The sequence below is a fragment of the Carassius auratus genome, chromosome 34 (assembly GCF_003368295.1).
Source record: "Carassius auratus strain Wakin chromosome 34, ASM336829v1, whole genome shotgun sequence".
Lineage (NCBI taxonomy): Eukaryota > Metazoa > Chordata > Actinopteri > Cypriniformes > Cyprinidae > Carassius > Carassius auratus.
The window spans coordinates 11,461,215-11,486,394 of NC_039276.1; the positions used below are offsets into that span (position 1 = coordinate 11,461,215).

A 25,180-nucleotide genomic window follows, 5' to 3' on the forward strand; every position below is an offset into this window, starting at 1 on the left:
TATTATTATTATTATTATTATTAAATATTTGGTTTTTTTTACTGTAAGGAACCATTACTGCAATTATAAAAATGCATTTCTTTATTGGTTAAATTTTCATAATTTTATACAATATTATTATTATTATTATTATATAATTATTGTTATTTATTTGTTTTTCTGACATATTGAATGCGGGAAAACTTTTAAAATATTTTATGGCTCACATGCCTCATACTTGTGGATGCATTTGTGAGTGAGTGAGTGAGTGAGTGAGTGAGTGAGTGAGTGAGTGAGTGAGTGAGTGAGTGAGTGAGCGAGTGAGTGAGTGAGTGTGTGTGTGTGTGTGTGTGTGTGTCTGATCTGTACGTGTATTTCTACAGACTTCGTAATGCAGTTTACCCAGTGTTTTCTCTGATATTCCTGCATGTGCTCAGTGCACCCTTGCATGGGCTTATGAACGCTCTTGTCTTAGTATACAAAAAATGAAACCAGATGAAGGTAATAGGACATTATATTTAGTTACAGATCAGCTAGGAACACTTTTAATGTGCATTTCTGTTCATGTTAATTGTTTACTGCATTGACAGATGGGGACAGTTATATTTAGCAGATAATGAAACAGATTTTGATTCAGGCTATTAGTTAAAATCATCTAATGATATAATGCATCTGATTCAGCTCTTCTAGGACTGGTTACAAATAGTATATTTAGGTTCTGATCCTGTCCAGTCTTTGCTTGATTTGTCATATCTGGGATCTCAAACATCTGTTTGCAGAATTCCAGATGAAAAAAACCCATAATGGCTTTCTATCTGACTCCTGTAACTTTGCCCTGGACCGGAGGAGAGCTCTGACCCTCTCACCTGAGCTCAAATGGGACAGCTGTCAGGTCAATGTCAATGCATGAAATTACATACAGTGTTTTATTTTAATCCAAAAGAGTTTATATATAGTGTATATATATATATATATATATATATATATATATATATATATATATCTATATATATATATATATATATATATATATATATAATATATATATATATATATATATATATATATATATATATATATATATATATATATATATATATATATATATATATATATATATATATATTAATGTGTTCCAGACTGAAAGTCCTCTTAAGATCCCCAGGAGAGTTTCCACGGCTGAGGATGAGTGTGTGGATAAAGAGATGTCAAAAGATCGGAAAAAGAGCCACTCCAAGGTGACTATGAGACGGACAGGAAGTGATGGATGATGTGAACAAGCTGTTTGTGCATTTGTTGACAAATTATTTTTAAGTTTTAGTAAAGAAATATATTTGAACCACAAAAGCATTATTTCGCCAGTGAACATCTATAATTATTGTTCTTTTCTACCTTAGTGCATTTATAAAACATATAGCATATAGCAATATGAAAAAAATACACCAGTGTTCAATGAAAAGCTATGCTTATTAATAGTTATCAGAATAAACAATTCTTTAACCATGTTATAATTTATTAGCCTAACTATGTAGTCACCAGGCACTGAATTAATTTGGCACGTTAATATAGAATGTGTTTAACAGCTTTTAGAATTTTTTTTTTTTTTTTTATTATTATTATTTTTTTTTTACTGATTTAGTGAACTATTTGACCTCTGTCAACAACTGGACCTGAGCTTTCTTAATGTTTTGGTAGTTTCTGATTGGCTTTGTTTACTTTTGTACTGTTAGATCCACTGGACACAACTGGCCTCAAACGGTACATCCTCACAGTCAGATCCAAAATCACAAAAAAAACATTGATCAATGGCAGGAAATCTACAGGTAACAAGCTAACCACATGATCTGTAGTAATTTGAAGGCAAAGCCTGTTCTTCATCACTTGTTTTAAAGTTCAGATTCAAGAACTTGAACTTGTTGTAAATGTTAGGTTTTGTAGTTGTATGAACATGGTATTGTTTACCTTGCATAAAATGAAATATGTAGCCTTGAATTATGCCGATATTAGCCAGATGACTTACTGTAAATTGCTTATGTGATATGTTATGTGAAGACTCTCAACATTGCATGTATTTGGGAAAATAAAATGTAGGTGTGTAACTGAGTTCTTTTTACATACCTGATTATCTACCACCTGTTTCCTGACAGAGGAAGTGATGTCTCGAGCATATTTTGAATACATCAACATGACTGCAGTGTTTCAAGCGAGTTGTTTTTAGGATGCCATACAGAAACTACAATGAGTGTTAATAATTTATTTTATTGTAATGGAATTTTTTTAATTGGAATTTCTAACATAAATTATTTTATTCAGAGATGTGTTTAACTGATGTATTTAAAAAAGTATCACCTGAATGTATTTAAAAAAAAATTTTTGTCAAGTATTAGTCTGAAATATAGTTTCCTCTGATATATATAATGTCTGGATCGCTCAATGCGTTCTAAACTGCCATTCATCTGTGAAGCCGCCAGAAGGGTTTGAGCCGCCATCTTACTATTTCCAGAGACTGGCAGAGAGCATCATTAACTGACAGCAAAACTCTTGATTTAATATCCCCCAATTTGAAGCATATCCATCACATAGGATTAGTTTTTATGATATGTGTATGCAAATTAATTGTTACTTCAGATGTTATCTGCAATGTTTATGGTTGTTTTAGGACTGACAAGCGATATATTTAAATCATATAGGTGGGTGTGTCTGCTGCACACTTGCAGACACAGGAAACTGAACCAACACAAAACATATTCATGTACGTAATTAAGCAGAAAATATTAAACATGAATATATATCTGGTGTAAGTTCATACCGTATGTAGTTAGTGTTATTTCTTTAAATAAAAAATGTGTATATTTTTAATGTCCCGACTGAGCTACATCTATTTCAGAATCTCCCAAGATTTTTTTTACTAGCAGTATATACCGAATTAAGCATTAATTGAACCAACGTTTAAATTATTACCTGCTTCAAAATGAATGCTGTTAATCAAACCATTTTAGAAACATTTGCAGTCAAATAGTAAAATTAATAAAAACACTGTAACAAAGTTACATTAACAGTGAAACAACTGTACAAGGTGAATTTAGGTATATGTGTATACAAAGCATAAATCTTCATTCAGATTTCCATCGTGTTCATCTGATATTCGCTGCTGTAATGTGTGTATTTCAACAACTTTTATTATGCAGGGGAAATTCCTAACATTAAACAAATTAAAGCTTACATTCTTAGGACATTTGTACTGAAAAAATGTACAGCAATACTTATAAGTATAAAATAGCGACTTGTTTTAATGTTTTCTCATTAAATTCATACAATTTCCTATTAATTTAATAGAATTTATGGGGATATTGGGGAATACCAATATAGCTGAGGCTTCGTTTTTATGACGTCAAGAAGTCCAGTTCCCTATTATAGATCAGTGATAGCTTGTGCTGACATGGTGTTAAAAAAAATCATTAAAATAAATTAATAAATAGGTTACCATATGACAGTACTGCCAGAACTGAAGTGGTTTCTCTTATCTGGATTTAACAAATTCATATGAAAACAGGCTCCTTTAGGCAGTTTTTGTATTTTGTATTATGTCCACTCATAGCTTAATTCAAGTCAGTTTTAGTAATTTTTCACGCTTTCTGATCCTTAAAAGAGATTTGCCAGGTAAAGTCCTAAAGTTGCTGAATAATGAATAGGTGTTGATGTGTTAAGCTTATAACTGTTGGCCATTTTTGCTGCTTAGTTTCATTTAACAATTTGGGTGAACTGGGGAGGGTGTTTTGCCTTCTAAGTGTTAGAATATATATTTATACAGTTATATTTATTAAGTGTATATCAGACTCTTGCAGAGGGAAATCCTGTTTTGCATGATATGGCACTCGTCTACACTCCCCCAATAAACACTTTTGCTTATCATTCATGAACCATCTGTGCATGTTGACCCGTTTCATTCCATGTCCACACTGCTAGTACTTAAAAATGGTTGCTGTGCCACTAGTTAACAAGATAAGTCAACAAACAGCGGTGAAGAAAGTACTGAATGTCTTTAAACTGTCTGCCTAGTAGTTATGGATCCACAATTAAAGTAAGTATGTTCGAGGAGCTACAGCATTTGTTATTCTTTACATTAGTTAAGTTGATTTTATGTGACAGTCTTTATTTTTTATGTGTGCATGTTTGAGCAATATTAATTTGATTTTCTTATTTTCTACAGCCGTCAGGTCATGGTGGTCTTAGAAGATGTCCTTCAGACAGAGATTGGGCAGAGATTGCTAAAATGTGGTGGGCAGAGCTGCCTAAAGATGAACCATTTAAAGAGCAAAAAGCAGAATGATCACACCTCAACAGCTGCGCTCAAAGACAAGAGGAGAACCAGTCAAACAAAAAGAGAAGAAATAGACTCTGCTCGACCAAAAGGCACTTCACCATCCCATGATCAGACTGAATCATCTGCTGAAAATGAATCATGTCTACACAAAGAAATCCAGAATCCAGTATCCAAACGACTGAACTCATCACTGAAACTATTAGAGGCATCTGAAGTATCAGGTAACTCTTGTTCACCCAGAGAAAGTGAACAACTGCCTAAACATACCAAACCATCTACTTTTGAAGAAAATGAAGTATTACTTCAAGGATCTCCACAGTGTGAGGAAGCATTTTCCTCTATATGTGAATCTATACCACCGTTAGCAACGAGTGGTAGTCTGAAAGAGGAAAAATCAGCTTGCGAGGTAAGAACTTTACACCTTGGCAAAAATAAAATTCCATAAAAATATTGGGCGGCAAAAACTGTTTTCAAAATTGACAATAATAAGAATGATAAGAATTATTTCTGGAAGATTATATGACACTGAAGATTGGAGTAATGATTCCTGAAAATTCAGCTTTGCCATCACAAGATTAAATTATATTAAAAAATAAATGAATTTAATTAATTTAAATACATTTTATAGGTTTTTCAAACCAATCTATAAAGTATGACCTGGAACCTGCTTGAGTACATCTGTTTAGGATTCAAACATTACTAATATTTATTGTAGATAATCATCTTTGATTCTGCAGCATCTACCCAATAAGAAAGAAAGGAGAGAAACACAAGAGTGCCCAAAATATGCTTCAGAAGATGGAGAGGTTGTGCAGGAAGTGGATGGAAGAAGAAGTGTGTTATGTCTCTCAGTCGGGGCTGACGGGGAGATCCCGGTCAAAAGATGTCGTATGGACAGCCTTTCAGATGAACATGTTCCCAACTCAGACCCCGCTTCTGGGATAACAGAGGGGCGGAGCTTCATCATAGAGTCTAGTAAGTGATCAGTGCTCCGTATTCAGCATTTATTAATATGCACTGACATAACAGTACATAGTAATAACAGTTTTTAGCAACATTTTAAACCATATAACTTGCCATCTGTCCTTATATGTTACTGTTTGAAAGTTTAGGTCAGTAAGATTTTTTTTCTTTCTTAAAGAAATTTATCATTTTTTATCCAGCGAGGGCACATTTAATTGATCAGAAGTGACAGTAAAGACTATTACTGAATTAAACAAAAAACTAAAGAACAGACAAAAACTTTGTATTCATTATAAACAAACTTGAAAAAAATTGTTCACAGTTTCCACAAAAATTTTAAGCAGCACTGTTTTAAAGATTAATAATAATCTTTAGGAAGGACCGAATACTACAATCTCTGTTTTGAATTCATTTAAATTCAAAAAGTTTTAGATCGTTTAAGCAATCCAGTAGAGGTTTTAGGGCTTTAGAATCTTTGACTTTCAATGACATATACTGTATAATATGCATTTTCATCTGCAAAACAATGAAAAGAAACACCATGTTTCCTAAAAACAGAACCTAGTGAAAGCATGTAAAGAGAAAATAGTACAGTACCTAAAATAGACCCGTGAGGGACACCAAACTTGAGGGGGGCTGTAGCAGAAGAAAATTATCCAAGATTAACTAAAAAACTTCTGTTTAACAGCATATAATTTAATCCCGTCATAATGTTCTAGAAGGGAAATGAGGATATTATGGTCAACAGTGTCAAATGCTGCACTCAAATCTAGTAACACAAGAATAGCATGATCACCTGAGTTCACAGTTGATATAATGTAATTTAAAACTTTCAGCAAAGCAGACTTTGTGCTATGATATTTCATAAAACCTGACAGAAATATTTAAATGACGTTATTTTTGTTCGAATGACTCCGTAATTGTTGAAGAACTATCTTCTCTATGATTTTCGAAATAAAATGTGTGTGTGTGTGTGTGTGTGTATGATTGTTATCTGAAGCAAATTATTATATTGTTGCCTTGCTTAGTTGTTCTGTCCAGTGAAGAGGAAGAGGAAGAGGAAGGAGAGGAAAGAAAAGAGTTGGAAGCCTCTGCCCAAAATATCCAGCCACTGGAGGGAGCAAAAGACATGAATATAGTTGATAAATTGGTAAGAGTTTACAAGAAGCAAAAAACACACTTAGGTGGGTATGATGATCCACCTACTGGACTAAAATAATTAATTTTATTTACTTAATAATTACCAAATAGTATAGTATACAGCTGATTTTATGGTGTCTCATATTAGCTTATCTTGATGTTAAAAACATCAAGCTTAACAGGGGGCTGTTGCAGTGTGGCACTGGCACTGATGTGTGAATGTGTGTATTGATAGAGTTCTGCTGAGATGGAGCTGCAGCTGTCTTCCCTGCACATGGGTGGAGTTAGTGCAGCTTGTGAGAGTATGAAGGTGAGAGTGAGATGTGTTGGGGTGATCAAATATGTCTGAATCATTCCAATCCTGATTCAACCAATGATTTACATGAAAATAGTGACAGGTGTATGAAGAATGCATATGAATCTCTCTATTTGATTTTTAATATACAATTTTTCAGATCACTACAGACAAGATCACCTTTTCATTTAAAGGTAAACACGTTTTAAACACAAATATCATTATTAGAAATAATCTGGTGAAGTGTACATTAAGCATTTGTTGTTTTTTTCTTTTGTAGATTATTTAACAGCAAAATAACTAACATTTATTACTCCATACATTTGTTTATTCTGATTTATATTAGCTATAAAAAAGATTGTATCTATGTCTAAACGATATATTATGCATGTTTAAAACTTTTTTTCTTTTTTTGTTCAGATTCATCAGTGAACATTTCTATATTGACGGCTAGTGTGTGTAAATACAGTGTATGGGAGGAGCCTGTACTGAAGGGGTGTGGCCTGGTTAAGGACAACGAGGTCCCACCCCCTTGCCTAGTCTTCCTTTGGCTGTCTGAAGCCCAGGCACACCAATTACACAATGATCTGTCCGTCATCCTGCCAGGCACATGTCCAGGTCACCACTTGTCTATTTTCTTGGTTACTTTATTTTTGAAACTGTAAAATAGTTTTATATAGTTTACTACAATTGTTAATATTTTTGAAAGCAATGACAATACTTTTTATATTCTTTCTCCTTTTATATTTACGGTTTGCTGTGTGTCTACAGCTGAAAGCAGTATGTGTGTGTTGCTGTGTTTGGATAAACCTGTAACTGGGTTTGAAAGTGCTGTCTTGGCCTCTTTAATGGACATAGTGGGTTTGAAGCAGATCAGCTCTGAACTCCACTCCCCCCTCACACAGCCAGAAATCCTGAAACTGCTCCAGAGCTCCCAGGAAACACACCTTCTCCAACTGCTGACTCCAGAAGCTGATCCTCAAGCCAGTACTGATGCACATGCAGCTAGATCTGCTGTGAAGGTTCAGACAAAATATTGCATGGTGTATCTTGTGTGCTTGCTTTTTTTTCTTGTTTGCAAGTAAATTTCTTTCCTGTAGTTAACTTTTTTAATGTTAGAATTTAGTTACAAAAAATTAGGCTACAAAACAATTTGGCCATTTTATGGATTGAATGTGTTTGCCATCTCAGGATTCTGAAGTTCAGTTGAAGCCAGTTTACACGCTGTGCAACAGAAGAGCTCAAGGTTCATACAGTGTCACATTGGCACCTACACTCGGGGCAGAATGGACACCGTACCAACACTGTGGTTCAGCACGCAGGTAAAATCTTTTTTAATCTTTCTGACAGAAAGCTCTAATGCTCATCAAAGCTGAATTGAATACAGTAAAAACAGTAATATTGGAAAATATTTGTACAATTTAAAAAACTTGCAACTTTTGTTCCTGTTGCTCAGTGGTAGAGCATTGCAATAGCAGTGCAAGGTTGTGGGTTCGATTCCCAGGGAACACATGTTAGGTAAAACATGTTAGTCGATTTGGATAAAAGCGTCTGCTAAATGCATAAACTTTATTTATTATTAAACTATTTTAAAATATAATTTATTCTGTAATATCAAAGCCAAATTTTCAGCATCATTACTCTAGATACTTCTTAGCATCTCAAGATCTTTCAGAAATCATTAAAAGAGCCTGATTTGGTGCTCAAGAAACATTCCTTATTTATTATTGCCATGTTGTAAACTGCATTATATTCTTGTGGAAACCGTGATGCATTTTTTTTTCAGGATCTTTTAAATAAACAGCAAGTTTAAATAAACCTTTATTTTAACCAGAAATAGTTTGTAACAATATAAATGTCTTTACTTTCCCTTTTGATTAATTTAATCTGTCCTTACTGAATATGTGTTAATTTTAAATGGTAGTTTAAACTCTACTTGTCCTCAGAGGGTTTACATAACCCTGTTTTTACACATATTGTCTGAACCTCAGTCCTAATTTACTTTAATTTAACTCCGTTTAGATTGATTCAGTTCCCTCCTCCACCCTCCAAAGGAGCCATCACCGTGACGACAGAGGACCTGGAGTGTTTAGACAGTGGCGAGTTTCTCAATGATGTCATTATCGACTTCTACCTCAAGTAAGACAAACAAGGACGTATCAGTGGGAGGAGTGGAATTAGATCCAGTCCTTCACAGCTATTTGAGAAGAAGTGGGATGCATGAAGTTTGATCCAGTTTCTATTTTAATTTATTACATTACTATTCAAATCTTTGGGGTCAAAAAGGCTTATTTTAAAGATTACATATTGGAATGATTTCTATAGGATTAGGTCACACTGTAGACTAAAGTAATGGCTGCTGAAAATTCAGCTTTGCAATATTTTATAATATATTGCAATATTGCTGTTTTTATTTTTGAACCGATAGGCTTAATGCAGCCTTGGTGTTCATAAGAAGTGTTTTTCAAAAACATTGATGTTGCATTTTGTATGCATATTTTTCAGGTATCTTTTGGTGCAAAGGGCCCCGCAAGCATCTGTAGACAGATCTCATGTTTTCAGCAGTTTTTTCTATAAGCAGCTGACACGCAGAGACAATGCTAATGAGGACAATACAAGCACACAGTGAGTTTTTGTTAGAACGCACACATATATTCTCATATAGAGCTTGTGCAATACTGATATACACTTTCCTTTTATAATGGGTACTGTTACAAATAGTCTTTGCTTTTACAACTTTGGTTGTCCATCAGAGCTCAGGTCAGAAGACATCAGCTTGTGAGGACATGGACGCGCCATGTAGACATCTTCGACAAAGACTTCCTGTTTGTGCCTGTCAATCAAGAGTGAGTGATATAAATACAGTTTTTGGACACTTAAGCCCTACTTACTTTTGAGATCCAGTGTTTTTAGAGCTGTGTTTGCTTTTTAGTTCTTTTTAGTTTAGTTCTTTTTAGTTTTCTTGTATTTTCATTTGCTAATTTGTGCTCTTTATTGACATTTGAGCTTTTATGTACCTTGAATGTACCAGTGTAAATCATATCGTGCTTATAAGTGTCTTATATCATGTCTGGTGTTTGTTTCAGAGCTCACTGGTACCTCGTGGTGATCTGTTTCCCCGGATTAGAAGAGCCACAGTATGTGAAGAGGGATGGCAGTGTCTTTGTACGGGGCGATGGAGGTGAAGGTTCGGGTGAGTCTGAGGGTGAGATCCATGGAGAGAATAGATCCAGCAGTGATGAGGACAAAGGTAAGATGTGTCAGTTTTGTACAATTTGAATTTGAATGCTTTACTACTAATTTGCTAAAGCTTACTACTTTTAAGTATCATTTGATGATTTAAGACAAACTTTTGTTCTTAATCTAGATGACAGTCATATAAAGACAAGCAAATCTCTTCATCTTCCTGTAAGTCAAAATAAATGTTAATAACGGTCAGGTCTTGCTAGTCAGAAATCTTTCATTTGAAAAATGCAATTGTTGAATAGCTTTTGATTTGATATAATGTGATGTGGACAGATAATTTGCTGACAGATCATATTTCTCCCTCTGTAGGACTGTACGGAAAATACCTGCAGGAGACAAATTGTGTGTAAAAGGTATGTGTGTATTTTTTAATAAACCCAAATGTATTTTTTGTCATAAAGTGTGTCATAATTTAGTGTGGGAAAAGTTAATAATTTAGGTTTCCCAATAAAAAAATAAACTTTGTATTTTATATGGGCCTTTTAATGTTCAGAACAGTCTGACAGTTAACATTTTTTAACCCAGTATTTTAAGAATTAGGTTTCCCCCTTTTATTTTTCAGACCATGTATTCTCATCATGGATTCTCTGAAGTTGTCTGTTCACGAACGTATCTTCAAACTCTTGCGCGAGTGAGTGTTCGCACATCTTACTACAGTCCAACTTAATCTAACATTTATGTTAAGTGTTGCTGTTGTTGCTATTTTTATTATTATTATTTGTTTACTAGTATTATGTAAATTATACTAGTGTAATAAGATATTTTTGCCTGTATTTTCAGTCTTTGAACTTTATATATATATATATATATATATATATATATATATATATATATATATATATATATATATATATATATATATATATATATAAATGATAATTAACACATTAATATAATATAATGTGTAAAATGAAATTTCTTTACATTACATGATTAATTTTGAGTTGTTTTTTTTTTTTTTAGATACCTTCAGGTGGAGTGGATGACAAAAAGAGGTGGTTACCGGGAATTTAGTGTTGAAAACATGATAGGTTCCCACTCTAGAGTCCCCCTACAGGACAACAGCAGTGACTGCGGCCTTTACCTGCTACAGTATGCAGAAAGCTTTTTGCAGGTAGAATTACACCCATTCTTTATTCAAGATTTTCAAATACAAAAATCTGTATAAGAGTCAAATTTCATAGCAATGCTATGTGTATATCTTTCAGGACCCTGTTTTACACTTTGACTTGCCATTGAGATTGGATAACTGGTTTTCACAGCAAAAGGTGCGAGGTAAACGGGAGGAGATTCGAGACCTGATCCTACACCTGTACAGATTTCAGCAAGGCTCTCTGGGAAATGAAGCTCTAGAAGATAGGACAGATTATGGAAATGTCATTCAGTGAAGCTTTTAGATTCACATGATTATTTAATGCTATAATATATTTATATTTTAACTGTTTCAAAACCTTTTATATAAATAGTAGGCCTTTTTATACATTGCTGGAAAAACTTTAAAAAGAAATAAAAGCAGATAAAATGATGAAATTATTTTGTTCTTTTTAATCTCAATTTTCTCTGTATGTCTTTTTGTTGTAGTAGCAATTTTTTTTTAAAGGGATCATATGAAAAAAAAAAAAGTAAATTTCCTTGATCTTTCAAACAACCAAATTGGAAGACCATTTTAAAAATGAACATTTGTACTATGTTTATGCTCTGTCTTAACAGTGGCTTTGGTTGTGATGAATGAATGTTGGAGAAGCCAGCCTGGAAAACACATGACTGGATAAGCAGTCAGTGTGGCACGAGTCCGTGTTCTTTCTAATTCATTAGTAGTGGTCAAGTAGAGCATCAAAAGGCCAGGTGCGTGCAGGGATAGTTTAGGTTTAACACTAATCAGACAGTTAGAGATAAGACTGATTTACAGACCACCCACCTTCTTCCAGTAATCCCAGCATTTCAGTCTATCCACAGTTTTTGTCTCCGTTTATTTGCTTACAAATCATTACTCTAAAAAAAAAAAAACAAAAAAAAAAACACCAATTAAATCTAGTATATAGCTTGCAAATGTTGATTCTTAATACCTGGTGAAAGCTATATTTTAGCATTTCCTAACAAAGTTTGAGCCATTTTTCGAAAACATTCTACCATACTGTTACTATTTCTGCTATATTTGTCTTCCGTTTCCAATGTGATGAATGATTTGGAAATACCAGGTATTGAACCGTTTTTGTCAATACAGTCTGGTTGTTGACTGATTATTTGATCAGACTGACAAAGGTATAGAGATGTTTTATACAAAATGGAAAGTGCACAGTATATATACTACAGAACTAGTAGCAGTAATATATAAAAATAGTATGGAAATAAGCTACGCTGTAAAAAAAATAAAAAAAGGATAATGTCCTGACAGAAAATTAATGGTGCATTTTCCGTTAAGTTTATGGACATACCTTCCAATCCTCAAACACAACACAACATATTTCAGTGTAATTAAAAAACAACAAAAACAAACACTAAAACCCTGTGAAAAATCACAAGCGCAAATCCCTTCATATTAACAGTTCATTAGGCTGTAGTTTTACAAACCCTTCTACTTTACTGTACCTGTGGTGGTTCATTTTTAAGGACAGACACTAAGCCACCTCTACAGTAATTGTATTGCGTCAGTTAAACCAGTGTGTGAGCACAGGGGATACAAAATCCTGTCTTAGTCTTAGCCGTGCAAGTCACATACGACCACAGCTAAAACAAAATCTTGTTTAGAATTAATTATTTCTAAAAATGCCCTTGAATTGAATCTGATAAATCACACCTTTCTCTGTGAGTCAAGTCTTTAGAGGGCAGGGTTTTGGAAACAAGGTGCATGTTTGCAGGTCTATTTCAGTGGCTACGGTTGTTAGCTACCGTTCACAGATGTAAATCTGTATTGTAAATACAAGTGTAGGCACTTGGTATCATTTGTTCTGTCTGGCAAAGGTTTCAGAGTACTGGAATGACAATAAGGTCATGTAGTTTACTTGTTTATTACCTTGTAACCTGACAGGTGGTCACGTGTTTGGGTGAGACGTGATTACAAAAGCATTAAATTAATATGCCTCCACTGAGAACTTTTATATTGGGTTCAGGTTATTTTGGTGCATGGAAATCTGGCAAATCACCTTTTCTGCATTTTCTCCTTCTCTCCTCATTCCCTGCACGTGTCTTTTTGGTTAGCACACTTGGTTAACTCCAGTTACTTCTTAATTAGCTGCTTTACAGGATTACTAAACAAGATTAGAAGAAGGGAAAAAAGGAAAATCCCTTCCATCTGCCTACCTGCCAGAGGATTGCCACAGTTTTACACCTGCGCTCATCTTTGGCAATCTGGATAGCACTTCATAACAACAATATACTGTGGTAACTATCAGTGGATACGGTGTAACAGGTATGCACAGGTGTGGGAAGGTTTGGTTACATCGTCCGGAGTGAAGCAGCGACTATTTTACAAAAGCTTAATTTTCAAGTCAGAGGAAGTCACTATGTGGAAGCTCACATGGACCAGCGTCCTGTGTTGTTTAGGCTGTATTTTTGCAGTAGGCCAGCTGGATATTTCTGCAGGTATGTATATTTGTGGATGTATTAGTTGGGATTGTTATGGATGATGGCTACCACAAAGTAATTTGTTTGTGTATTTCTTTTTCAGGGGAGGTTGACTGGATTCCCATGCTTGGAAATCCAGATAAGCATTCACAAAGATTGTTTCAAATGTTTGTCGAAAAGCCTGGAGACCATGGACTATTGCCAAGGCATAAGCGTAATGTTTATCTGTCCAGTGGAGTACGCCACTGCAGTCGAGAAACAGTGCAGCAAGCCATCACTGACCACCTCAAATACTACCAGCTCAGAGGTGAGACACTATTACTATTGCTAGTTTATGTAAAATAAAGCATTATTAGTTGTAGCAAAGTAAATTATTACTTGCACATGTATTAATAATAATAATATATATATATATATATATATATATATATATATATATATATATATATATATATATATATATATATATATATATATATATATATATATATATATAATTCTGTTTCAGTGAACTCAAAGTAGATTTGTATCTGCAGCTTCCCTTTTTGAACATTGAACATAAATATATAATTAAAAATTACATAATTAAAGATATGAAGATCGCACAGTTTTGTCACAAAATCACAATTATGTGGACACGGGTAAATGTGAAATATTTTCACTACTCTGGTTTGAATCCATTTTTACATCCTGTTAGTCTTTTTGGTAATAACCCTTTAACTCACAGAATATATACACGTAATAACATCATTCTACAAGGAATTATATAATTTTAGTTGGAAAACAACTTTTGTGTCAAGCTATAATTGATCAAGTTGAAATGCCTGAGCTCAACCAGATCATTTTTCTAAGAGTCTTATATACCCTTTTATAGTCATTCATAAAAGGGTATGTTACAACAAAGCGTGTTTATTTCTAACAGTTACAGAACTCAGAAGATACTGCATGAAAGTTAAGGCCCAAATACTTAAAGCCAAGGAGTGAATTTTTACTCGTAACTAATAAAGTACTGGCTGAAAAACTGTTCTGTCTGCTAGAAGGAATGAGACCAGGCTCACTACTGTAAACCGGCCAAGAAATAACTAGTGTCTCAACAAGGAGGTTTAGGATTTTAATAATGGGTAAGAGCAAGTTGGCAGAAAGTTATACCTTATATTGCTAGATATATTAAATACCATGGAGAATCATTAAGTTCTTGCAGATTATCTTCTTGTTCAAATAATCATCATTATTAGCACATTGTAAAAAGACAACATTAGAGACCATAACCCAAAACCCAGACCAAATCTTGACCCAGGTAACACGAATCAAAACTACATTTATGTTAAGCCCTCAACATAAAGAATCCACAAAGGTTTCCATTATTATATATTATATTCATGTATTAATCAACTAGTGCAAGCTGTTCTGTACAGCTGACATCTGAGTATGTAACCATGAGATCTCATTAGCGTTTGGTGGTCAGATCCATTCAGAGGTCTCAGGTTAGTGTTAAAAAAAAGACCTCAAGATGGTCTTTCACAGTTCATGTGTGATTACTCCCTTAACAAATTAAAAGGCAGTATGGTGGGGTTAAAAGTCAGCTAACACATTGGAATGGGGCCAATAAGGTCAAAGCTTTAATATCCATGACTGAGATTGAGGGTGTGAGAAATCTTGTGCACCATTGAGACACTAATTGTAAAAGTAGAGTTTGGGATTGCAAAACGATGTCATCTGGAAAGATAATTGCTGTGTCTGTCAAGAAAATGCACCCATATGTCCAAATGACTGTGATATATCAGACGACCTGGTGAAATCCTGTCCTGTCAAGACCAAGACCAGAGGAAGGGTCCTAGTCTGGTCTTGACTCAGATTTAAACCTCTTCTGGTCTGGTTTCAACTGTAACACTGGTAGCTGAACTTTAACTTTTCAGATGAAAGACATGTTCTTTTATTCAGACAAGAGCATTTCTGTTACACACACACACAAAAAAAAACTGCTGATTGTATTACTTACTGTTCTGCTTGTGTTTTGCATTAATACAAGGTTGTTGTTGTTTTTACATAAGTGTGTCAGGAAATCGTGTGGGGGGCTTTCAAAATCTTCTTGGACCGCCTCCCCAATCAAGAAGAATACAAGAGCTGGATGAGCCAGTGTCAGACAGAAAGAGTCTCCATACAGGAGATTGGCGCTGCCTTTAGCCAATCAGAAGAACACTTAGCACTTATCCACAGAGTACGTATAGCATAAGAGCTGTATCATTAACATTGTACTAATTATGTTAGCTGATACTTTTGGTGTGGATAGAGTATTATGGGTGACTGGTTCATGTGCATGTCAGATTGTCTGACTTCTGTCTTTTGGTCTTTATGGTCCATTGCAGAGACTTGCGCAGACGAGACTGAAAAGGTGCAATAATATTTTAAAAACCTGTTTTCATCTTCAATTCATCCTTTTAAAAATGCCCCCTTCTCCCCAGCCATGTATTATAATAGATAAGTTACTGAGTCTGTTTTTCTCCTCACCTTTTGTTTTCCTCTTTCTTCTCAGTAAGACACCTACATACTCTTTATGCAGGTATACACCCTTTATATCTTTTCTTAATTTTTTCATTAAATGTACTGGTCATTAAAAACCGTGTGTGTGGTTGAATAGTTAACTCTTAATTTTGAAGATATTTGCATAATATTGTGTTTATTTTTTATTTTTTTTTAAGCAGTACTGAGGAGTCTTCTCAAGAGCAAGACCGTGCGCCAACAGGTCTGTTTTTTTATGATTGTTGTTATTGACAGTTTTTTATATAAAATGTATATAATCCTTAGAAAATCCTCTTGGCCTAATCTCATGAAAACTGTGAAGATGCATGTCTGCATCATATTTGATATTTAGATTTTCAGAATAATAATCAGGAAAGGTTAATGGCCAATTCATTTTTATTATTTATTTATTTATTTTGGTAATGAAGCTTCCAATATATATATATATATATATATATATATATATATATATATATATATATATATATATATATATATATATTATATATTAAGACCATTCAGTTTTATTTTGCATTAAGCGTTAATTTACACAACCATTAATATTGTATTAATTAATGCTGTATTATTCAATGTTAAACTATTTATTAAAATAATATTTTTTTAAAATTTGTTCAGCAACTAGCTGCTGTAAAACGTTGCCAACACACATTTATTGTGGCAAAATATAAATTATTATTTAATTTTATAAAAAGGATAAGATACGTGGCTTGTAGAGCTTGATTTGCATTTCATTTCAAACCACTGAATTGAACCACTGAATCTGAACTTGAATATTTCTGGGGGAAAAAATACAACTGATGATAACTAGACTGAGATTGTGGCCTGAAACCATTAATGCTTATACATTTGCTGTCAGGTTCTACACTGTTATTTTGATGCAAACTTATTTGCAAATGTGTGCAATTCAGATTTAAATGTTGTAATCAGAAATGGCAAGAAATAAACCTAAATGTATCTTATAACATTTGCCTGCACTCTTAAGAGACAAATAATCATCTTCAAGACTTGGTAGGTGATGAGCTTCCAGCAGCGACCACTGTGATGGTGACCACAGCAGTTCCAGATGAGGTTATCTCAGAGAGCATGAAAGAAGTTACTGCAGAAGCCACATCTGCTGTCATGATAATGGAGATGGATACTGAGGTAGGTGTTTGACAGGGTGAAACATACCATTCATACTGATATAAAGTCAAGTCTGGTTCAAATCTGATCTGATCTCATAATACATACTAAAAAAATATATATGTATACCTGAATTATAAATACTGAACACCTGCTAAACAAAGTTTGTGTGTATTGTCTATGGTAGATCACTAATGAGATTGAGCAGGAAGCAGCTGCTTTGCCTTCAGGTCCTCTGGTTGAGCAGAGGGTGGAGTTGGCTATGTTATTGACTGGAGAACCATGGAGTGAAGAGCTGTTCAACTCCACCAGCAGTAAACATGGCAGACTCACTCAGAGGATCACAGAGAAGGTACAACATACACACACACACACTTGCTATAATTTTTACACTAATTTTTTATATAACACTTCAGGTTTTGTTCCAGCCATTTAAGTTATTACATTGTTTTGGTTTTGTGTTGTCATGGTTGTCATTTCTTACAGATTTCAGATGCTTTGGAGGAATTAAAAGAATTCAAGAGTGTATCAGTACTGAACATCAGGTTTGTTAATGCATGTTTAATTTTGTCAGGGATAGTTGGTAAACAATGGCTCCAAAGAGTATTCAGAAACTTAATTTACACTTAAAGTAGCATTTTAAACATGACAGATCATGCATACAGCAAAAAAAAAAAAAAAAAATGCTAAAAATTTGAACTTTATCTTTCCTGTAGGCCACAGCTGGATCCCTTAAGGTAAATTATAATTGATTGTGTTGGTCAGTGAGTGATAGAATGTATTTGTTGCAGTCTTTCTTTGAGCAAGACTGAGCAAGCAATAATTAAGTTTATAGCCGTGCAATTACAATGGAAATCGATGGGTCAAGACATTCTGATATAAACACCTTTAATTGTCACTTGCTAACTTTATCTGTGCAAAGTTATATCCAATCCAAACCCGTAAACATTTATTGCAAGTGTAGTTGTTGTTTTCTTTTTGCAGTGGTGATAAAGCAGTATTGGTGGAATATGTTGTGTCCCTCCAGTCCAGCAGTGAAAAGATCAGCAGTGAGACACTAGACTTCATTCATCTTCAATCCAACATGGTAGAGGGCACCTTTAGTTACTTAGAGAGGCCCACTGTTCAGTACACCATTATTGACCTCCACCCTGACATCACTGAGGCTCTGCATGGTACTGCTCTATCATCTGCTTGTAGCTATTAGTCCTCTGCAGTACATTTCAGCAGTCTGTAATGGTGTAATGTCCTCTTGTCAGTGGAAATCTCTCCAGAGGAAACCCATCCTGCAGAAGAATCTATAGACCCTGACCACAAGGTGAATCACATTTCACATTCACATTTGCAGTGAAGTCACAGTATACCAATAACTTCAACAAAGTCTGGAAATCAGCTGTTTTATTTTGTATATTTTCTAGGATGATATTTTAGCAGTAGAAAAACCATCCAAGCTGCCAGGAGAGGTGGTGCAGGAGGTCTTTACAGTTGGTGACCTTTTGGACTCTACAATGTCTGAAGAGGAAGGTATGATGACAGCTATCTACCCCTTTTAGATCTTCTAGCAGTAGTTTCTCAGAGGATAAGAATCAAAATGTACATGTACAATGATTTACATCAGGGCTGTACAATCCTGCTCCTGGAGGGCCAGCATCCTGCAGAATTTTGCTCTAGGCTTCCAACCCACTGGATTTTTTCTAAATTCTGCAAAGCAATGGCCCTCCAGGAGCAGGACTGGACAATACTCATTTACACCAACATAGTGGTGAAAGAATTAATTCAAGATGCTTTTTTATTCCTATTTTCAGACCTTCAAGACAAGGACTTGGTGTCACAGTTTCCTCCTAACCAAACTCTTGCTGTGGAAGGTGAAGCTGTAGCTCCCTTTATTGACACCAAGCTAGACTTTGACTTGAAAATGGATGACTTTGATCTCGCTTCTGGATCTGGTGCAGAAGACGATTGGGTAACTGTTCTTACTAGGGCTCAAGAGCCGGATGGAGAGACAGAGGGTAAGGAAGAGGTTTTAAGTGATGTAGACAAACCACAGATAGAGGACTATGAATTCTACACAATTGCAACAGTGGTTGAAGAGGACCAGATCTTGCCTGAGGAAACTCCTGAACTGATAACTGTTAAAGCTGGAGAAGATGGAAACCTACAGGTTGGTAGCAATGTGCCCACAATGCCACCAGTCAAAGTGGATGAGGCAGAATCTACCCTAAAACCCGAAGAAGACCTCATACTACCCGAAGACAAGGAGGGAACTGTTTTAACAGAAAAGCAGAAGGATGGGGAAACTGAAGTTGCATTGATCACAAAGGATGAATCAGAAGGGGTTGAAGTAGAGGAATTGGAAGAATCTGTTGACAGTACCACAATGGCACATCAGAATGATTTCGTACTAACAGATGGTTCAGCTATACAGTTTTCAGAGGAAGTTCTAACAGAGGATGAGATCCTATTGGTCACCATTGAACCAGAAAGCCCAGTCTACCCAACACGTATTTCACCTGAGAAAGAACCACCCTTCTCCCTCAACCCCATGATAACCCCAGCGGAGGTTGAGTTGGTGCATACCTTAAATTCAGAAGTCATGACTACATTTCTAGATGTGATCCATTACAAAGAGGTAGAGGGTAGTGGCATCCCTGGTGTAATCCAGGGCGGTGAGGTTTCCAGCGTTGTCTTGCCAACTAACCCTGGGCGGTCTTTGATGGTGTTTTTCAGTCTTCGTGTAACCAACATGATATTCTCTGAGGATCTGTTCAATAAGAGCTCTGCAGAGTACAAAGCCTTGGAGCAACAGTTCCTTGAACTGGTAGTGTACCTCCTCTATGTTTGCTCCTATTGTTTTTCCTTTTCCCTATCCTAGAGGTCTTCGACCCTGCTCCTGGGGACCCACTGTACTGCAGAGTTTATTTCCAACCTGCTTCAGCACATCTGCTTTTGCTTTTTTTAAGTGATCATGAAAAGCTTAATTAGCTGGTTCAGGTGTATTTGATTAGGGGCAATGGGTCCCCAGGAGCAGAGTTGAAGACCTCTGCTGTTATTTCTCTTCAACCACATTTCTTGTCAAAACTCCACACATCAATCCAAATCAGAAGTGTCCTGCTCCTTGAGGGCCACCTTCCACCATAGTTTAACTCAAGCCACAACAAACACACCTGAACTAGCTAATCAAGGTCTTCACGATTACTATAAATTTACAGGCAGATGTGTTGAAGCTAAACTCTGCTGGAAGGTGACCCTCCAAAAGCAGAAATGGACATGCATGATCCAGATGAAATAATTCACTAATTCAGGGGTTCACTAACTCTGTCCCTCAAGGTCCACTTTCCTGCAGTGTTTAGCTCCAGCCTTAATCAAACTGGAAAGTGGACCTTGAGGGCAAGAGTTGAGAACCCCTATAATAATTCACATTACAGTATATGCCATTGGTTCCCAACGCTGGTCATGGAGTATTCCCAACTCTGCACATTTTGTATCATTCCATAATCAAACTTACCCTAAAATCATGCATCGGTTAATAAGTAGAGACTCCAAGACCTGGAATTGGTGCGTCATATACAGTAAGAGTGACATCAAAAATGTTGGGTGGTATTCCAGGTCCAAGTTTGGGAACCACTTTTAAATACCAGGGCTCTTTAACTCCAGTCCTATTGGCCAGAACTCACCCAAACAAGATTATTAAGGTGTCCAGAATTGCTTGCAAGTTATAGTCAGGTAGGTAAGATTGGTATTGTTTCTATATTATGCAGGGTACTGAACCTCCAGGACTGAAATTGAAGAGTTTTATTATATACCACTTATGTAAGTTTATGGACTCATTATTGGGATTTTATGTCCCTCAGCTGGTACCATATTTGCAATCAAACCTCAGTCACTTTGAGAACCTGGAGATCTTGAACTTCAGAAATGGAAGTATTGTGGTGAACAGCCGAATGAAGTTTGGGAAGCCTATTCCTCGTGAAGTCATTACTGCTGTTTACATCATTCTAGAGGACTTCTGCAACACCGCTTACCAGACCATGAACCTCGCCATTGACAAATATTCATTGGATGTTGAATCAGGTAAGACAAGATCAGAAAACCTTTATCACTTTGGTCCTAAAGCCTGCATATTATGTATCTCATCGCATGCCATCTTAAAGGGGGTATAACATACACAATTTCACCCAATATCATGTTAATCTTGAGTACCTATAGAGTAGAACTGCATCATTCATATCTTCAAAAAGTATTTATAAAACAAAGATAGAGCTGAGCTTCTGGAGGCACGCCATGAATGGAGCTATAGAGTGACGAGCACTTGAGCGCTGAATGCCAACAAAACAGACATTTGATGTCATTTACTTACCGTCTGTAGTTCTGAATCATGACTGGGATCTTTTATAGCTGGGACCGCTCCATCTTCAGTATCAAACAATGTGCAAATCCGGGCCTTGTTTATAAAACATTCATCAACAACACACTTGTGAATCTCCGTTGCTGCCCTGGAAAAACAAACTGTATCCACGGTTTACATAATGCTGGGTTCTTTAGGAAGTTTAACAAAGTTATATTTCCCTTAAGTTACAAACAAAAACACACTTCTATTGGAGTTCCACCCTCATCTACGTCATGAAGATCCACGATCGGAAAAAATTCTCAGAAACTTGTACGAACCTGGAAGTATGATTTTTGGCGCAGGAATATTCCAAAATGTTTTTTTTTTTTTTTTACTTTGTCGATGCTTAGCATGAGGATCCAATGCTTTAACAGTGTAACAGCTCTGAATCCATGAAACATCATTGTACCCCCCTTTAATGCTGTGGCTAATCTATGTGGGTCTGTTTGTTTTAGGGCAACAGGCAGACCCGTGCAGGTTTCAGGCATGTAATGAGTTTGCTGAATGCACAGTGAACCAATGGTCAGGTGAAGCTGAATGTGTGTGTAATGCTGGTTACTTCAGCGTGGACGGACTACCCTGCCAGAGCATCTGTGACCTTCAACAAGACTTCTGCTTGAATCATGGGAAATGTGATGTCATTCCAGGCCAAGGAGCCATCTGCAGGTTTGTATATTATGTGTTACTCAAGAAATTTTGAATGCAAATGTGTACATTTGAAAAAATGCCTGTCTGTCTGTACTACCTGGAGAACAGCATTTTCATTCATGTAGCTGCAAGTTAACTTAAGGATTTTAAGTTTGTTTGTATGCTTGTCTGCTGTATAGGTGCCGTGTTGGGGAAAACTGGTGGTACCGAGGAGAACATTGTGAAGAGTATGTTTCTGAGCCACTCGTGGTTGGCATTGCCATAGCATCTGTTGTCGGGTTCCTTCTGGTGGCGTCAGGAGTAATCATCTTCCTAGTAAGAACTCTGAGACACCAGTATGAGAAGGATGAAACGGAGGACCCAGTACGGTAAGAGTCAATCTGATAAATAACTGCTTCATCCCAACTCACATTCTTTTACTGTGTATTATAATGTTCTTTCTAATACAGACTTTGTCTTACGCAAGGGAACTCCAGTTCCTTCAGAGCCTGCAGAGCTGATCACAAACGCTTTAGAGTTTGACCTTGAGTAAAGCATGCTTGAGCTTCTGAAAAAGTGCTATATAACCAAAACCTATAAAAATTAGAATGAAACCATTATATTCTAATAAAAGAAAAATTTAACAATTAAATCAACAGTGATTAAATGAGTACATGCAAATTGTTAAGTGAAAATCAAGTTTCAAAAATAAAACTAAGGTTAAGATTACCCATCAAACAACAAACTATTGAATTATTACAGTATATATAAATATTTTGCCTGAGTAGTTTTGGCATGTAAATAATTGTTAGAACAAATATTTGTAAGAGCTGTCACTTATGAATGAGTAAGTTACATTTTCATTGCTTTTCTTACTTAAATCTCTTTAATTACTACATGTGCAGCACCTAGGAAGAAGCCTACATCTCCAGTAATTCCATTATTCATGATATTTGACCTCTTTTGTGTGTGTATACATGTTTGTATGCAGGGGAGAGGACAGCCCACCATTTCTAGACAGAGCCACTAAGTATAACCCCATGTTCGAGAGTGAATTCACTACAGGTTACAGCCATTACTACCAGCAGTACCCCAGGCCCCTAGTCCACAGCAGCCCCAGTGCCGAGGCATCCACAGAGTTCAGCAGCGAAGAGATACGGCATGTTTATGAGAACAGTGAACTCACCAAGGAGGTACGGGTCTGTGTATACTTTGTATACAGCACTTTAGATAAGCAAGTGAGATTTTCTGCTAAATATGTAAGGAAGTGTGTAATACATGTTTTTAGGAATTTCTCTTCCTTTCTGTTCCATAGGATATTCAAGATCGTATCCGGATTCTTGAACTCTACACAAGAGATCGTCAGTTTGCAGATTTTTTGAAGCAGCATCAAATGCAAGTATTTTAATAATTTATTTTTTTAAAGATGCCTTAACCTATAGCTTTGCTTATTTTCTACTCATATTGTCATTTTATTTGTATTTTATCAGAGCGATGGATAATCAAAGGGAAAGTTTCTCCAATAGTAAATAACTGTCCAGTGTCCAATAGCCTGCTGAGTGCAAAACAATGAAGGTTAGTAAACAGTGTTATGAGAACAACATGTTATAGTGCAACAATATGTTTTGTGTCTTCAGTGTTTCATCTAATGTAAACATCAGTGAATATTTAGGGTTTTTCAGACTTTTTTTATTATTATTATTATTATTTAAAATACAGTGTTTGTATTGATTTCTGTCTTGTGTTCCTCTTCTAGAAACTCGCGTTGTCTTTTGGGAAATGGCACCTTAGTGATTCCAGAGCAATTTCTCTTCAGCCTCTCTGAGATTTCACCATCACAAAATAAAATGGCTACCTATGGATACTTCTTAAAATAAGATTCAAGGTATTTTCTGTCACAGAACAGGATCTTGGTCACAAAAAAATATCCTTGTCATTCATTGAAATGCTTTGTAAGTGCCTTCTAATCTTAAAGCTGTGGCCCATCTCTCAGACAATCAATCTTTGGTGTTAAACAAAAAAGATCCTCGATGCATTAATCCTGAAAGTTACTTGAATCATAGACCATTAATCTTGTATTACCCTTTTAGTACATTACTGTACCTTCACTGCTTCACTGCTTGTCAGAGATTTCAAGCTATTGTGTATTAAAGTCAAATCAGGCTGCTTATTTTAATTATTTTTAAGACATTTAAGAAGTTAACTTGTGGCCATCTTGGATGCATCCGGGCAGCTATTTTCTATGTAGGTATTAACATTTATACAAGTAGGCCTACAGCTCCTATATACTTGAAGATTGACCAAAACCTACTTAAATCAGTAGTAAAATCGGACAGCAGTGGTTTTATAGATCTGCTTTATATGCTCAAATCACAGGGGGAAAACAATACCTCTACAAAAAAGGTGATTGGCTCTTTAACTGAAATACAGACTTCCATTCCTACAGTTGCCATTTTGAGTTTTGCATCTCCTTCTATTTATTTCTTTAACCTGTTAAATGTCACCCCGTCCCGTATACGGGACACCTACGTTGACTATACTATATTACAATCAAGTTTAATCTAATCTTGACAAACTATATATCGTTGGAAAGGTCTAAGACTCTCGAATATATATTAAACCAGTATTTTTTGTAAAAAATGATGTAGGAAAAGTAATAGATCAATTTATGACAAGAGTGCACCCTCAGAAATCTACATTACAAAAGGAGTTTTGACCTTTGTTTAAAAATAAGACTTCCTCGTTGCCTTTTTCTCTGTCACATTTTAGAAATCATCAGAAGTTATATATCACTAGAAAACATAAAAATTAAAAATTCATCTTTTAAAACCCATTTTAAAATCAGACATTGCATTACCATGTAAATGGCACATCAAAATCATGTTACAAAATGTTTTCAGTCATGAATTATAAAAATTTAGGTTTGTATCATGCACATTCAAGTCTATCTTCAAAAACGTGAGTGACAGTTAACAGGTTTAAAGTGAGTGCA

The 25,180-nt window shown here is 35.4% G+C and overlaps 2 protein-coding genes and 1 long non-coding RNA gene across 11 annotated transcripts; all 3 read left to right on the plus strand.

Moving 5' to 3' along the window:
• Positions 1-1,115: 1,115 nt before the first annotated feature.
• LOC113053186 (uncharacterized) lies at positions 1,116-2,075 on the plus strand. The gene is made up of 2 exons (XR_003277178.1): positions 1,116-1,217; positions 1,710-2,075. It is a non-coding gene; the product is annotated as an uncharacterized LOC113053186 (long non-coding RNA).
• Positions 2,076-3,902: 1,827 nt separating this feature from the next.
• LOC113053185 (sentrin-specific protease 7-like) lies at positions 3,903-11,932 on the plus strand. 2 transcript variants are annotated; one of them, XM_026218009.1, is made up of 18 exons: positions 3,903-4,060; positions 4,190-4,709; positions 5,041-5,278; positions 6,295-6,416; positions 6,642-6,716; positions 6,862-6,895; positions 7,122-7,319; positions 7,473-7,723; positions 7,893-8,023; positions 8,724-8,840; positions 9,207-9,326; positions 9,443-9,547; positions 9,788-9,951; positions 10,069-10,109; positions 10,257-10,300; positions 10,510-10,578; positions 10,911-11,061; positions 11,156-11,932. In XM_026218009.1, the coding sequence occupies exons 1-18, from the start codon at positions 4,044-4,046 to the stop codon at positions 11,333-11,335; spliced, it is 2,577 nt and encodes an 858-aa protein (XP_026073794.1). In that variant the 5' UTR covers positions 3,903-4,043; the 3' UTR covers positions 11,336-11,932. The 2 variants fall into 2 exon arrangements, with proteins under 2 accessions (XP_026073794.1, XP_026073795.1); XM_026218010.1 differs by having other exon boundaries at positions 3,904-4,060; positions 9,455-9,547.
• A 182-nt stretch (positions 11,933-12,114) lies between these two features.
• On the plus strand, positions 12,115-24,354 carry impg2a (interphotoreceptor matrix proteoglycan 2a). 8 transcript variants are annotated; one of them, XM_026218000.1, is made up of 21 exons: positions 12,115-13,529; positions 13,615-13,818; positions 15,563-15,729; positions 15,878-15,903; positions 16,045-16,071; positions 16,211-16,254; positions 17,056-17,195; positions 17,362-17,526; positions 17,661-17,719; positions 17,891-17,911; positions 18,159-18,349; positions 18,434-18,492; positions 18,593-18,698; positions 18,980-19,992; positions 21,026-21,245; positions 22,017-22,227; positions 22,389-22,577; positions 23,180-23,381; positions 23,504-23,583; positions 23,679-23,763; positions 23,945-24,354. In XM_026218000.1, the coding sequence occupies exons 1-20, from the start codon at positions 13,451-13,453 to the stop codon at positions 23,719-23,721; spliced, it is 3,246 nt and encodes a 1,081-aa protein (XP_026073785.1). In that variant the 5' UTR covers positions 12,115-13,450; the 3' UTR covers positions 23,722-23,763; positions 23,945-24,354. The 8 variants fall into 8 exon arrangements, with proteins under 8 accessions (XP_026073785.1, XP_026073787.1, XP_026073786.1 ...); XM_026218002.1 differs by having other exon boundaries at positions 17,065-17,195; XM_026218001.1 differs by having other exon boundaries at positions 16,214-16,254.
• The last annotated feature ends 826 nt before the right edge of the window (positions 24,355-25,180 follow it).

Excerpts from the sequence above, each read along its gene's own strand:
- LOC113053185 (XM_026218009.1), top strand. Across the intron at positions 8,841-9,206 it reads ATTATCGACTTCTACCTCAA|GTATCTTTTGGTGCAAAGGG; the intron begins GTAAGACAAACA and ends CATATTTTTCAG. Across the intron at positions 9,548-9,787 it reads TTTGTGCCTGTCAATCAAGA|AGCTCACTGGTACCTCGTGG; the intron begins GTGAGTGATATA and ends TGTTTGTTTCAG.
- impg2a (XM_026218000.1), top strand. The coding sequence starts at position 13,451 with ATGTGGAAGCTCACATGGACCAGCGTCCTGTGTTGTTTAGGCTGTATT. Across the intron at positions 15,730-15,877 it reads ACTTAGCACTTATCCACAGA|AGACTTGCGCAGACGAGACT; the intron begins GTACGTATAGCA and ends GGTCCATTGCAG. Across the intron at positions 17,527-17,660 it reads CTCAGAGGATCACAGAGAAG|ATTTCAGATGCTTTGGAGGA; the intron begins GTACAACATACA and ends CATTTCTTACAG.